General features: G+C 39.1%; 1 protein-coding gene across 13 annotated transcripts in view; it reads left to right on the forward strand.

Annotated features, from left to right (window-relative positions):
- FOXP1 (forkhead box P1) overlaps positions 1-15,691 on the forward strand; it is a 375,324-nt gene that overhangs the window by 308,688 nt on the left and 50,945 nt on the right. For 12 of the 13 annotated variants that reach the window (XM_064593678.1, XM_064593689.1, XM_064593683.1 and 9 more), the window contains one exon: positions 8,072-8,176. The exons of the other annotated variant lie outside the window; for it this stretch is intronic. In XM_064593678.1, the coding sequence (XP_064449748.1) occupies positions 8,072-8,176 (105 nt within the window). The remainder of the gene's footprint in view (positions 1-8,071; positions 8,177-15,691) is intronic. 13 annotated transcript variants of the gene reach the window in all.

The following is a 15,691-nucleotide window of genomic DNA, read 5'->3' on the forward strand; positions in this document are numbered from 1 at the left end:
TGGACTCTGTCATAGGCTTTTTTGTCAGGCACCCTTGTCTTTGTGGTAAGATGATAGAACTGATGGCCAGCGTACTTATAGAAAACTGATGAATAAACACGTAGGATGGCGTATTTCTGTAATGAGTGAAAAGCAAAATGAAGGCAGTACGCTAGAAATGCAACATCTGAGCCATCTCCCAGCTTTCAGTGGGAAATGAGAAGCCTGCCTGCTTCTTGAAGTGTTTTCAGTGAAAGTTAAAGGAGAAAGGTCATTTTTACAAAGCTATCAGGAAAAAGGATGCCGTACTCACATCCTCATTTCCCCTGTTCCCACATATCATTTGTGCGTCTGTAGGCAGGTGTAAGACCTTTTCCTCCTGATACTGCAGTGTAACCCATGAAGAACTTGACCTGTCATTTTATTTTCTGCAAGAGACTTTGACTTCCAGCTGGTTTGGAGGAGATATACAATGGTAGGAAAGACGTCAGAAGAATAAACTCTAAAATGGAAAATTGTGGTAGAGATTTAAGTCATCATCTCTTTTGCTATTGTTCATCTGCATTACTCTGTATTATAAGGTCCACTGTGACAGAATTCCAAAGCCAACTCACCTTGTTTGGTGTCCATGAATTGGTGTACATGATTATTGTATATATCATAAATAGATCCGTTAGTTTGTGAACATTTAATATAAAACATCTGAAGTCACCATATCTTCTATTATCAGTTCATCACTAGAAATTGAATTCATACTCCTGTCTTTCAACCTGAGAAATCCCTGATCTGGTACTTAAAGTGTCACTGAAAGTAGGATGTGGTAACAAAATAGAAGGCAGGGAAATAGGATAAGAACTAAAAAGTGATGCTGAAGAAAGAGAGAAAGTGGGATCCTTTCTGTGTAAGTTATCATTAAAGAATTAAATAAAAGAAGAAGCTTTAAAATAGTGGCTTTCGTTGATAACTTGCATGGTTATGATCAGTTTAGTGTAAGGTGCTTTCTATTAGGTAGTCATGAAACTGTGTCAAGAGAACACCTTTCTGGAAACCTGAGGTATCTGGAGTTGTTGGAGGCTTTGACAAGGGGTAAGCAGTCCCTTGCCACCCAGCCAGAATCATGTGGGCTGTGACAGATCTGGGAGGGGAGATTCTGTGACTAACCGTGTTGATGGGGTGGACATAAGCACGTGCACATGGACATGAAACCAAAGAATTGGAAAAAAGACAGACCAGGAGAGACTTGAGCCGTAGGGAGGCCCCGTGGCAGTTTGGCAGCGAACTGGTCTTCATCGTTAGTATCCTGGGTGCCTGTCTTAGGGTTAGCTTTCCATTAATGCTTGCTGGTTGAATGAAAGGCCAAATGGGGGGCGGGGGGGCGGGGGTGGGGGTGGGGAGAAGAGTGACCAACGGGGAAGAGAGGGAGGCAGAACTGCCTCTCAGCAGTCAAAGGTGGCAGGAAGGGGATTAGTTGTGCTTTTTGGTGTATTTGTAAGGGGTGGGGAGTGGTTTAGAAGGGAAATGCTTCCTGCTTCACGGCAGCGGTAAGGATGCCGTTAGTCCTTATTGGAAAGCATAGACCTCCTTCGTTCCTTTAACCAGTCATCACTGAACACCTCCTCCTTATCCATCTTGTCAGTAACAAGATGTATCATTTTTGCCTACTCCCTATCCATGTGCAGAATCCATGTGCAGCTTTAAAATAGTGGCTTTCGTTGATAACTTGCATGGTTATGATCAGTTTAGTGTAAGGTGCTTTCTATTAGATAGTCATGAAACTGTGTCAAGAGAACACCTTTCTGGAAACCTCCTGAATTTATGTTCAGTTGGTTTTCGACAAAGGTGCCAAGACCATTCATTTAGGATAGAACAGAATAATCTTTTCATCAAATGGTGCTGGGACAACATGCAAAATAATGAAGTTCAACCTCTTCCTCATACCGTATACAAAAATCAACTCAAAATGAATGTGAGAGCTAGAGCTCTCTGAAGAAAACAGGAATAAATCTTCATTACGTTCGATTAGTCAGTGGGTTATTAGATGTGACATCAGAATCCTATGGAACCACAAGAAACATAGGTACGTCGGACTTTGTCAGAATTAGAGACGTGTGCTTCAGAGCACACCATCAAGAAACTGAAAAGACAACCCACAAGATGGGAATAAATATTTGTAAATCATATGTCTAATAAGAAACTAACATGCAGAATATATTTTTAAAAAACTCTTGCCATGCAACAATAAAATGAGAACCCAGTTTTTTCAAAAGTGGACGAAGAATTTGAACAGTCATTTCTCTTAAGATATATAAATGGGTAAGCACATGAAAAGATGCACAACATCATTAAACATTAAATACATACAAATCAGAAACACAGAAAGGTACCACTTTACATCTACCAAGATGGCCAAAATAAACACGTATAGCAGGTGTTGGCAAGTATGTGGAGAAATTGTAACCCTCAAACAATCCTGGTCAGAATATAAGGTAGTGTAGTTGCTTTCAAAATTGGTCTGGCATTTCCTCAAAATGTTAACCATAGGTTTTCCACATGACCTGCCAATTCTCCCCTTAGACATAGACCCCAAAGAATTGAGAACGTAAGTTTAATCATGTACATGGACATACATTCTCATATCACCATTCTTCACAATAGCTAGAATGTGGAAACAGCCCAGATGTCCCATCAGTGGATGAATGGATTTTTTTTTTTTAAAGTGTGTTTCTATACATCCAGTGGAATACTATTCAGCTGTAAAAAAAGAAAAGACGTACTGACACATGCTACAGTGGGGATGAACCTCCAAAACATTATGCTAAGTGGAAGAAGGCAGTCACAAAACACATCTTGTATGATGCTATTTATATGAAATGTCCAGAATAAGTATATGTCTAGAAACAGAAGACTAGTGGTTGGAAGGAGCTGAAGGTTGGGAAGAGTTGAGGAGTGATTGTTAATGGGTAGAGGATTCCTTTTTGGTGTGACAAAAATGTTCTAAAATTATATGTGATGTGGTTATACAGTTCTGAACATATTCAAAACCATTGGCTTGTACATGTGAAAAGAGTGAATTATATGGTGTATGAATCTCTCAATAACATTTAAAAAGAAAAACCTATTCCACCTTTTTGAGTGATTGGAGAATGACCAGCGGTCTTTCATAACTCAGTTTATGAAATAACATGCCAGTGAAATAATACACAATTTATAATTTGGGGTTAATTTGAGGGAAGCAGGGGGGAGAGAAGCTATAAACCTGATGCACACAGATGTAGACTTCTGTCACAGATGAATCAGGAATTTTGAGAGGAAGAAAACAGAGCACTCTTGGAAAAGGGAAACCACACAAGTTGGGGGAGACCCCAAAGACAACCATGAGAACTTGGGTCAGGGCACCAGAAAAGCTGAGAGTGCGCCTTGAGGAGAAAGGAAAACTGCCTTTAATTTGGCAGGAAATGTCTTGGGGTCCAGCGTGGTGTCTATTGACTTCATCTCCTTCAAAGATTATTCTCCTCTTGGTTACACCAGAGAAAATTAACTTTATAGGACTAGTAAGGACACTAAAGAGTAGGGGCTGAGATGAGAAATTGTTCTTAGCTGCACAGCAGGTGAGTTGAATGATTCCAGTTTCAAGTTGTCATTAAGAAGTGAACTTGGGGGCGCCTGGGTGGCTCAGTCGTTAAGCGTCTGCCTTCGGCTCAGGTCATGATCTCAGGGTCCTGGGATGGAGCCCCGCATCGGGCTTCCTGCTTGGCGGGAAGCCTGCTTCTCCCTCTCCCATTCCCCCTGCTTGTGTTCCCTCTCTTGCTGTGTATCTCTCTGTCAAATAAATAAATAAAATCTTTAAAAAAAAAAAAAGTGAACTTGGAAGGACATAGTAAAGAGTCACCACTGAGGAACCATCGCCATTATATAAAATCTTCTCAGAGGCTGAAGTCTGTGTCAAAGTTATGGCTTCGGCTGATATACTCTGACATAAGAAGAGTAAATTTCCCTTCTTTTACCTTTTGGCACATCCCGAAAGGCAGTCAGAATATAAATGTCTGTTCCGCTGTTCCGATGACACAGAAACGCTCGCATTCAGAAGTACAGCCTGGTATACCATACAGCGCGACTGAAAGGCCAGAAGCAGGACTCGGCCACACGCACCATGGGCTCTGCTCTGCCTCTCTCGGGGCAAATGGCAGTCTCAGTGTTGAGTCCTGAGTAGCACTTGACTTTTTCATGTGTGCTTATATATGTACATGTTCATACATATATATGAAAAAGAAAATAACAATTGCACAGCAAAACACTTCTGCAGTGTACAGCATAAAAACTTCAAAAGTGATATGGTGAAAATTTCGTTTCTTCATCATCCCTGACAATTTTATGGTTCCTTATGTGTTTGTCCAGAGATACTCTACCAAGGTGCCACCGCCAGCCTATTCCTTTTCCTGCCATAGCGAAGCACTTTATTTCAGACAACTGTGTATTTAAAAGTATCCAATTATAGTTACTGGCCATGCGGGTCAGGGCGGCCAGAGCCAGTGGTCCTGCACGCTGAGATGCATCAAAGCCTTATTAAAAATGTTTGGATCCCCGTGAAGCCCTGCTTATACCTAAGTTTACCAGGAGATTTGGGTAGGAATGGGGTTGAATGGCCTTCATCTTTTAGGAAATCAGGAGTGCGGATAAAAGAAATAAAGATTTCAGAGCTTCAAGTTCTGCACCTGCTCGTGGTCATCATTAACCAGCTTTACTTGGAATGCACATCAGGTGGAACGCCAGTCTGGCTATAAATTGCAGCAAGCTCTCTTAGATGGGAATGTGGAACGTCCCTCGCTGTACGCTTGCAGGGCCATTTCCTGCGGGGCCTGAAGAAATGTACCTGTGAGATGCAAAAAATAAATCAAACTGTTCGATTATATATTAAACATGAAAAACAAGTAACAATGGCGTTTATAGTTTCTATTTTTGTAAACTACTAAGACATTAGAGGAAAAATGTAGCACAATAATGTACCAGATGTTAACAGTGTTATCTAGGGTGGGGTTATTAGGTGTGGGATGAGGGCGGGATGGCATGAGGAATGGACCTTCTTCAGTAGCCAACTCAGAGTTAGTGTTATGTGAACTTTTTTTTTTAAGATTTTATTTATTATTTATTTGACACAGAGAGACAGTGAGAGAGAAAGAGAACACAAGCAGGGGGAGTGGGAGAGGGAGAAGCAGGCTTCCTGCGGAGCAGGGAGCCTGATGCGGGGTTCAATCCCAGGACCCTGGGATCATGACCTGAGCCACCCAGGCGCCCCGTGTTATGTGAAGTTACTAAAATAAGAGCATATCTTAATTTCATAATAAATATGGTTCTAATGTACAGTTAAGTTTTCAAGAGGTCTTCTGAGTATGTAACTATGTATATGTGTGTGAGGACTTTGTTTCTTTAGACTTCAGTTGTCCGTGGTTGTCTTTCTAAGGCCTTAGTGAACTGTCCTCTGTCCTTACTTTGAAATAAGGATACCAAGTTGATCAAAAAATAAATTCTTAGAGCAGAGTAGTTTTTATTCAAGCCACAGGGCCTCACAAACAAGTTAATCAAAAAGCAGAGGGATTGGGTGGGGGAGACGGATGGCAGAGTCTGTGTTAAATCATGTATATTTTATTTCTAGTCATAAATCCCTCTAGTGAAGACATACCATTTTCTTTCATACTTTTCAGAACACTCTCCAGTTAACAACAACAACAAAAAAGCACGATAGAACAATCCTTTGCTGTTTTTAACTAGGGGTATTAATTTTATATCTTAACTAGTTGAGGCATTTGGTTTCCAACGTAAAGGATCACACAAAATACATATAATGGGTAAGAATGCACTCAGCATGTAGCATCTCTTGAGAGCAACTTGATAGAATATTCATAGTGAATTTTAAAACTTAGTCCTCATTAACTGACTCATCCCATTTCCCTGAATGTGTTTTGTAAAAATCAGTTATATACTGGAATGTTTAACCTGGTAAATTTTATTTTTAACATTATTCATAAACATATGAAACATTAAGGGAATCTCAGTGTCCAAAATGGATGGTTAGAGAAATTTTGGTATGTAACTAGGGCCAAGATGGTTTATGATGAGCTGTTAGCTTCAGTAAATAAAGTTTTGAAGACAGTTGATAGCATGAGAAATTATTTAATAACAAAATTATGTTAAATATAAAAGGAGGATATAAATCTTCATACCTTAATTTGTCAAAAGTGTGTATTATCTATTTTTTATACAGACTTAAGTTGGTAAAGAAAATAATTAGGGTTTTTTTTTTTCTTTCTTTCTTAAGCTATTGGTAGGAATAGCTTTCTTTTTAAATGATTTCCTTCCCTCAAAATAACTAAAAATTCTAGTCCTTAGGAGGATTCTTTAATTTCAAATATTGTCAGTAGTCATTTGAAATTCTGTTTTGGTACCATATCTGTTTTTTCTGTATTGAGATGTAATTGACATATAGCGTGTATAAGTTGTACAGCATAATGACTTGATTTACTTGTGTCATGACCATGAACCAAAATAGTTTCACTAGCGTCCATCATCTTATGTAATTGATTTTAGTCTTTAAAAATTCCAAAGATGAACTTGGATTGGCAGTAATTCTTTCCTTTGGTCCAATGGACTTTTGCCCTCTTCACTGCTTAGAGAATATCCTTTTGTCATTGGGCTTTATAAGTCTCTCTACAGAGCTACCTTCGTTCACTCGTGTTAGTCTTTTCTCTTCTGGGGACACCTTTATGAGTTAGACTTCTGTAATTTTTTTCTGGTTCCCAGATGTATTTTCTGTTTTAAGGCAGAGAAGCTTGTCATTATTGTCAAGTTATGTTAGATTTCCAGCGTAATTATTTAAAAGCCATAGAGAGACCTATTGATCCTTGATAAGGTGTAGTTCTGTGCACATGTGTGTTTACTCCTACTGCTCCTTAGTTTAACTGTTCATAATATGCCCTCTGTGGATTCATTATGTTATAAGTCAGGGACAAGTGGCATTTGTGTATGTCTGCTCTGTGAATGTGAATCGATAGATGACATATGAATACACATCCTGGTGGTAATATAAAATAGAAGCCACGTGTGCATGCATGCATGTGTGTGTGTGTAGTCATGATTGAAGTTCAAAGTCACAGAGAGGCAGTGGAGTAAGTTGCAAAATAGCCCTTTCCTTGAAGGGAATGTGCTTGAGTACGAAACAGAACTCTCTGTTAGTTTTACATTTCTGTTTGGTGCAATATAAGGTTATGGAAACGACTGGAAAAATAATTTGAAAGAAGTCTGGATGCAGAAATCCGATAGAGAAAATATTTGAGAATATGGTTCATCAGCGAGTGCAACAGATATACTTCCCCAAGCACCACATGGCGTGGATCAAAGCATCCCATGACTTGGATCCTTGTGGTCAAATCATTATGTATTGATTGGAACCCCATTGGAGGATTAACCCCTCGTGTTCATGCCAAGTTTTTTCTCACTCTTGGTGTCTATAATTTTAGGGCTATAATCTTTCTGCAGTTATCAGTGTCTTTTTAAAGCTAATCATCTACTTGGATATATTTGTCTTTCTAAATTATTTTATTCTAAATTATTTCATTGCTCTATTCTTTGCTTGATAAAATTAATTTATGAAACGATCATACAATTATGTGAAAGCAGTTTTTTGGTGGAAGGGAGGAGGAAAATATATTCTGGGTAGAGAACAGCAAGAGAATCTCAAAATCAAGTACAGATTTTATCATTTTCATTATGTAGATTAAATGATAAATTCTAGCTTTTTAAAGAATCCTTCACAGCCTGAGTGTGGAGAGCTTTGCCTCTAACAAAAGCCTGTCAAACACTTTTCATACATGGTGGTCACATTTCTAACATTGGACTATTCACATTTTGGAATTTAACTCTTCCTTTTAAATAACAATTTGGAAATAGTAAATTCATGGGGAAAAAGACCCTCGGTTCCTCCATGTCCACTTTCAGCCATGTGGATTCCTCTTGCCTTTTAAGTCTGGGGGGATGGTTCTTGGCAACATATTCATTCTCTTGTCCTTTTGTGTGTGTGTGTGTGTGTTTTTTTTTTCAGTTTGTCCCATGAGGAGCATCCCCATAGTCATCCTCTCTATGGACATGGTGTATGCAAGTGGCCAGGCTGTGAAGCAGTTTGTGAAGATTTCCAATCATTCCTAAAGTAAGAATGATTTTATATTGCTTTTTTCTTTTACATAGCCATCACCTCCCGCTGCTCATGCTTTTCCTCATAAAATGCCTTTTTGATGGAGGGTTCCACACCACCATTTTGAGGATGGACTCTAAATCATGAGGTCTAGTGCATTGTCATAGGAATAGTTACAGAATTTGCCAAGGGTTGAGTGTAAAGGGCAAACGAGGTATAAGCAAGGACAGTTTTGATGCTGTTCGTAAGGGTCTGTGTTTACCCATTTTCTCAGAATGACAGTGATTAAATGAAAATTCTCCCAGTATTAAATTTGCAGTAATTTAGTTTTCACTTTTATTCATGTGTCTGCATACTGAATCACTGACCTACTAACTCTGATTTTTTAAAACTGCTGTCAGTTACTGGCCAGTGGTAGCTTGGTGATTGGGCCTCTTTGTTTTTTCTTCAAATGACCTTATAAACTCAAGAAATGGGTGCCAAGGAAATGCTACCACCTTGCTTCTTACCTTTCCATATTGACGTTGGCTTTAGCTTGGATTCTTGTCCTTTTGGAGAGAATGGAGTAACTTTAATTTCTACAATTAAAGTGTGACTGAAACTTGGGTTACTCCATTTGAATCTGTAAGGCTGTTAAAGTATCTCTGTAAATAAATGATACATGAATCTTCTCCTAGTTGAAGTGAAAGGTTTCTGCACTACATCTTATGATTTCCCTTCCCTACCGTTACCTTGTCTTTTAATAAAATTTAGACTAAACCACCCTGTGTTATGGACACCCCCATAAATTTATTGATAGTATCATTGAATCATTGACAGATGGACCGAAAATAATAATACATTATATTTAGTATATTTACATATCATGCAGTAATCCATCGTATGTGCACTTATCACTCCTTTAAATCTGGCTTCATGATGGCTTACAAATTGGGTTTTTGGGGTCTTTCCTTCTGTCTCTTCTCTCTCATTCAAGCCTCTAGAACTAGAAGCAGGCTGATTCATGTGCAGTTTTCTAGTTTTGTGCGGTCTTTATGTTGTTAAAGCAATCTCTCTATTTAGCTTTATGGACCTGGATACAAATATTATAAGAACCTACCCTTAAAGGTACATCCAGTGTTACCTGAAAGGAGCTTTGGTGAATATCGTTTTTTAATTAATGAAGCCTGTGAATCTAATTCAGAGCTTCCCAGCTTTAATATTTTACTTGAAAAGCATGAGGCAGTCATTAGAAACTTCAGTACTAAATTTTTTTAAAAAGAGATGCCTGAAATTTGTTTAAATATCAACATTCAAGAACAGTGATACTTCAGAGTAAGCAAAAGCCCTTTACAATTATTATGATTCAAGTTAGTGTTATTGGGCTTTGTTCTCTTATAAATCACTCATTATAAATCATTATTTTGTTACTGCCTAATTGTATTTAGATAGTGAGAGAAAAAGACCTCGGTAGAAGCCACTTTCAAATTCTGATTTCACCTTCTGCACCAGTGCTAGCTTTGATGAATGTATTGGTGCTAATTTCGCTCTTCTGTAGAATGGCTGATAACCATCTGTAAATAAGATTTATTTTCATAAAGTCTCTAGAAATATACAATTGCTATGAACATTCTCAGTCTATCAGTTTTAGAGTCACAAGGGGAAAGGGCAGTTTTCCAATATGATCCATTTGAAAATGTTAATTACCGAAGTATTTCCACCCTCATCCTCAAATCAGAAGTCCATTTATTATATAAACTGACAGTTATGTGATATGTATAGAGATATAGATGTATAAAAATGTATATATTATATATATTTTTATTATATAATACATATTTATTATATATAATATTACATATATATAATCTTTTTTTTCCTTCTGTGCCTCCACCATTTGATAGCACAATTTCAAACCACACCTCATACTAAAGAAAAGAATCTAAAGATCATCAGAATTAGGGCCTAGGCCAATTCCTTTAAAAAAAAAAAAAAGCCCCTTCTAAGGATATTAGGAAGCTGGCTCTTTATAGGAAATGACCTCTCAATTCTTTATTGTGGTTTTGCACATGAAATGACATGTTCTCAGTTCATATTTGCTCAGTGGAATTGGAATGCCCACTATGAACCTGCAACTGTTGCTTGTTTATTTCCTCAGACTTATTTGTCGATGTGTATTTGTTAGAAGACTTTTGTTTGCAAGCTACAGAAACCTGACTTAAATTGGTTTAACCCCTCATCCTTTCCCCCCAACTAAAAAAGCCGGGGGGTAGGGAATGATAATTGACTCTTGTAACTGGGAAGTCCATGGCTGGATTCAGATGCTTAAGCAGTGTTGTGGGAGTATTGGTTCTGTGTCTCTTAGCTCAGTTTTCTTCTGTGTTGCCTTTGTTCTAAGGCTCTTTCCAAGTAGAGCTAAGGAAGACAATGCCATGCCGTAAGTTTATTCATCTCAGAGTGCATCTCTTTTCCCGTAGTGCCAGCAACAGTCCTGGGCAGACTGTCATTGACCCAGATTGAGTCGTGTGTTCCAGCTTTGAGCCAGTCACAGCGATGTAGCCAGGCTCCCATCAGATGCCCACCTCCAGAGCAGATAGAGCTGTGTTCACCCCACGTGAACCACATGGGGGCTAGGGAGGAGAGACTTGGTTCCTGAGTGTGAAAAATGAGTATGTAAATCAGCAAAGGGAGAGTAAATGCTGAAGAAAAAAAAAAAAAGTAACCTAGAACTCACTGTTCTCTTACTGCTTTCTTCAGTTACACATTGATTGGCCATATATGACGAATTCAGGATTCTGAGTTTCCTCTCTAGCATGATTTTAGCTCTTGGAAATTCAGAGTTGTCTTCAGGTTTCAGTGTCTTGCTTAATGTAGTGGAAAATAAGTTAGTCTTCTTGCAGATTCACTTCTACCACATCTCTAGGCATCTAAAGAGTAATCAGTGGCTTTAGTGAAACCAACTTTGCTTTCCATTGAACTGGACTGGAAGAGCTACCGTATTTCGTGTGGGTCAAACAGAGAAACCACGTGGCCTCTTTGACTCATGTCACCATGGAGTCATTGTTATTGGGAAGTGATGTTTTAAGCATTTCTTCTCTAACTGTGCCAGATTGTAGATTCTGGAAGCACCTGTTTCTTGGGTTCACTCTTCTTTTCCATTATCCCTCTCCTAGAGGTGTTTTCTTATGGTTTAAGCAGGTTGATAATCAGCAGTTCTTGGATTCTCCAAGGCACTCCTACTCAGCAAAATGTAGTATTACTCTGACCTTGACTTAGTTGTTGCTTTCTAGTTTTTTTTCCCACCTACCTTCTGATCCCCTGATTTTACCCTCCCCTAGTAAGAGTTTATAATTAAACATCTGTGCAACAGGGACAGTTCCAAGTACTTCACATATGCAGTTGACCCTTGAACAATACAGATTTGTTGCAGAGATCCACTAACATGCACATTTTTGTTTTCCAATAAATACAGTAGTTTTATAAATATATTTTCTTTTCTCATGATTTTCTTAATATTTTCTTTTCTGCTATAGCTTACTTTATTGGAATCTACCATATAATACATACAATATATAAATATGTGTTAATTGGCTTTTTATGTTGTTGGTAAGTCTTCCTGTGAACAGTAGGCTATTAGTAGTTAAGTTTTTGGGGAGTCAAAATTACAGATATTTGCTACGTGAGGGGGTCAGGGTTCCTAACTCCCACATTTCTCAAGGGTCAACTGTCTAACTCATTTAATCCTCAAGCCACCTTGATAATATTAAGGTATTACTCTCAGATAAGGATAAGGAAAGGGACAGATAAGGAAACTGACACAGAGGGGTTAAGTGATTTTCCCCAGTGTCACACAGCTAGTAAGAGCTGGAGTCAAGATCCAAAGCCAAGCTGTCTATCTGCCTTTGTAGTTCAGTGCCTGCTCTTAACTGCTGTACAGTACTGCCTGCTTAGAAGCAGTGCAGCTTATTAACTACATGCTTTCAACTTTAGGCAGTAGGTGTAGAACAAGCTTTGAAGCAAAGGCAGATTGGGTGGTGAAGCCACTTTGTATTAGTGTGTTCTTTGAGGTAGTTCCATAGCATCTCTGAGCATCAATACCCGCACATGTAATTTGGGATAATAATATTAGTACCCCACCTCTCAGGGTTGTTGGAATTAAGAGGTAAATCATGTAAAGTGCCCGACCCATACCATTCTTTTCTTATCTATCCACTTACATATATTTTTAAAGGAGGGATAGTTTTAAAAATCCCAACATTTCTGGGGCGCCTGGGTGGCTCAGATGGTTGGGCATCTGCCTTCGGCTCGGGTCATGATCCCAGGGTCCTGGGATCGAGTCCCGCTTTGGGCTCCCTGCTCTGCGGGGAGCCTGCTTCTCCCTCTGCCTCTGCCTCTCTCTCTCTCTCTCTCTCTGACTTTCATGAATAAATAAATAAAACATTTAAAAAAAAAAAATCCCAACATTTCTGACCATTCCTAGGAAAGGTATCGTGACGCCGCAGAGCATTACTCTGTCAGAAGAGACTAATCTTTAATACAAATTTTTTAACCATAAAGTTCTTGTCAAAAGTCCCACATAGTCAAATGTGATGGGGGTGGGGAAGCAAGTAATGGCAAGCTTTTTCTGTAAAGGATCAGACAGTAAATATGCTGGGTTTCACAACTCCTCACCTCTGCCATCGTGGCATAAAAGCAGCCGTAGGACCGTATGTAAGGAATGGGCATTTAGATTGCTGACCTCTGACCTAGGGTAAACTTTTTTTGGCATCGTAACATTCGTAGCTGAGAAATCTTTTTGTATTTCCTTGGCCGTTGCTATCCTGGGTTATTTTAGTCTAGATTCACAGAGCCCTTAGGTTTATTCATATTTTGAGGAAACATCCATGCATGCCTTGCCCTGTTACTTCATTCACCAGCCACAGTTTTTATACTTAGGTGGGCTTGGGTTTTTCCACCTGGTTTTTAGGTCTCCGTATGAAAGGAGAAAGTGACTTTGCTCAGTAACTGTTCCTTGACCCTGTTTTGCTCAGGCTCATAAGATGTAACTTTTTAGAGAGGCCAAGATCAGTTATTCAGGATAAAAATCCCATCTGACAATAAAATGCCACTGTTCACAGAGAGGTTAAGGGAAGGGAGGGGAGACTCATGGGTCTAAAAATGAGGCATAATCTTTTTTCCCTCCTGAGAGCAAAATATCATAACTGTTGGTAAATCAAAACCAGAGATTTGACACTTTTCTGTGATCATTCTGCAGTGTGTGTTCCCAAGGTGAGGTATACCACAGGGCCCTTGATTTCAAAGATAAACACTGTACAAATAACCATCCTGTTGTCTTTCCCCCACAGCCAACAGAGGGAAGCTTTATCAGAATCAGCAGATAGCCAGTCTATTGTACGCATTTATTTCCCTGTTTCTTCTCAAAACAAGTTGCAGTTTTCATGTTGATTTTTTTTTTAACCCATCAGCCATGAGTTACCATGTGACTGTTGTATTTGTTAGCCCTAACAGATACCAGCAGGTGCCCATGCTAAACTCTGATGAAATCCTCCAGCCCTGCCTTGCTTGGAGTCCTCCGATAACAGCAAAACAAAAACAAACCCAGTCTAATCCAGATAGGTGAAGCTCCCTGTGTTCTTCCATTCTCTCCCCACTTGGATCGGTTGTTTCTTTTCAAACCTGGTTGAAGACACGACCTTCACCAGGGAAAACACGAATTTATAATTCTTCCCTTTTTCTTTTTCAAAAAGCGCTCATACAATTCTCTGACAAGGTGGAGAGCAGATTGAAGGAAATCATGACCACATTTCCCTGTTTCTAACGTAGAATGTAAAATCAGACACAGACCCATAGTTTCACAAATACCATGTAGTCTTATGTGCTTGGGAAGAATATTTCCCCTAGTTTTTCTTCTAGATGGTTATTTGTGTCACATCTCAGAAGAGTGTAATGTGCATCCTTGCTTGGTATCCATTTGAAAGGAATTCTTGTTTTTGTTTTGTTTTTATTTTTTGGCTGCTTCTCTTGGAGAAGAGCACCATGCACAACGATCAAAACAATTCCTTTGCATGTTGGACGGATGTATATTATTTATTAAAACAAAATAAGTGTTCTACATGCTCTAATAGGCTAGGAGAAAAAAAGGTATAGGAAAATGCCCAGGGGCAGAACTTTGACCCTTTCAAGAAGGTCGACGACTACCGACAGTAGAGGACATGTCATCGGTCATTTGCTTTAAAAAAAAAAAAATGTTTTTTTCTGTGAATTTTACTTCTCAAAACTGTGAAGAGTTTTATGTGAAAGAAACTACTAAGTGTGCTCTGTAATGTTTTCACAAGTGTTTTTATCATGGTAACATCTTGTTTACTTTAGTTCCCTGCCTAAAACTACTTGGAACATGTTAAGAAAACATCTCGAGAAAGCCTCCACAAAGAGGCTTTTGTTTAACAGCCACCGTGAGGCTGCAAGGATCACAAAGGTGTTAACTTTCCACCCCTTAAGCACTTCCACATGAAGTTCCAGCAACACTGTTTGTGGTTTTGGAAAAACAAAGTGTATGTTAAAGAAACCAGGTATATGCTAATACATGTCGAAGGAGGCCGGATATCATAAATTGTTTCAAACCATTTGTGGCTCTCGGTTTGCACAGTGCAGGTTTGCACGGTTTGCACGCCTGAACGTTCTGCACTGCAGTTGCCCCCAGTCCGTGCAGGAGGCTTGAGCACATGTGGAGGGAGTGGCCATCTAGAATGTGGGTGTATGCAAATCAAAGTCCAGTCTCACCATTTAAATCTCAAGGATATGGGGATGACACTGGGCCCCCTTCAGACCCCCCAGGTGACAAGTCTTTGAGTATCACAGGGTGAGCTCAGGGCTTTGGATGAATTTGACTTTTGCCCTGATCGTGCATTTTTTACTTGCTTTAGAAAAATCAAAAAGTGGATGCTACCAGAACACATTCTCTCTCCCCCTCCCCCCCCCCGCCCCCCCCCCCCGGCCCTCGGTTAAAAAGTCTGCCCTTTCACCTTTCTGACATTGTTCGGGAGTTCAAGACCTTTCCAAGTACTCAGAGAGGTCAGAGTGGCCTAAATACCACAGTGCCCTCTAGTGATCTATAGAATATTAGATAGAAAAGTTTAGACAAATTTGCCAAAGATAACAGGTCTGTTGCCACCACTTTGCTTAAAAAAAAGAAGCAAATAACCTTTGAACCCATTTTTTTTTCAGCAAACAGACTTTAGTCAGAAATGCAAATGAAATTTAATTTTTCCTTGTAGACTTTGAAAGCAGTAGACAGATTTTTTAATGTCTGCTCCTGCAATTCTGCATATAACTGAGTATGGGTACACAGTACCTTGTATCACTATAGATACATTGTTGTGCGTTCTTCTCTTTTAAGAGCCATTAGTTACATACTTCACGTGATCATTTCCGGCGTGTAATTAGAAGGCATTACTTAAAAGACAGGGATCATCTTTGCTCCATACTTTTATTGACACTGTCTACCATATTATGGCCATGTCTAAATGGTAAAATTTATTATTAGCAGCAGTG

Source organism: Mirounga angustirostris, unplaced genomic scaffold (assembly GCF_029215605.1).
Source record: "Mirounga angustirostris isolate CCGP_5_RB_7025 unplaced genomic scaffold, mMirAng1.0.hap1 SCAF_1, whole genome shotgun sequence".
NCBI classification, from domain to species: domain Eukaryota; kingdom Metazoa; phylum Chordata; class Mammalia; order Carnivora; family Phocidae; genus Mirounga; species Mirounga angustirostris.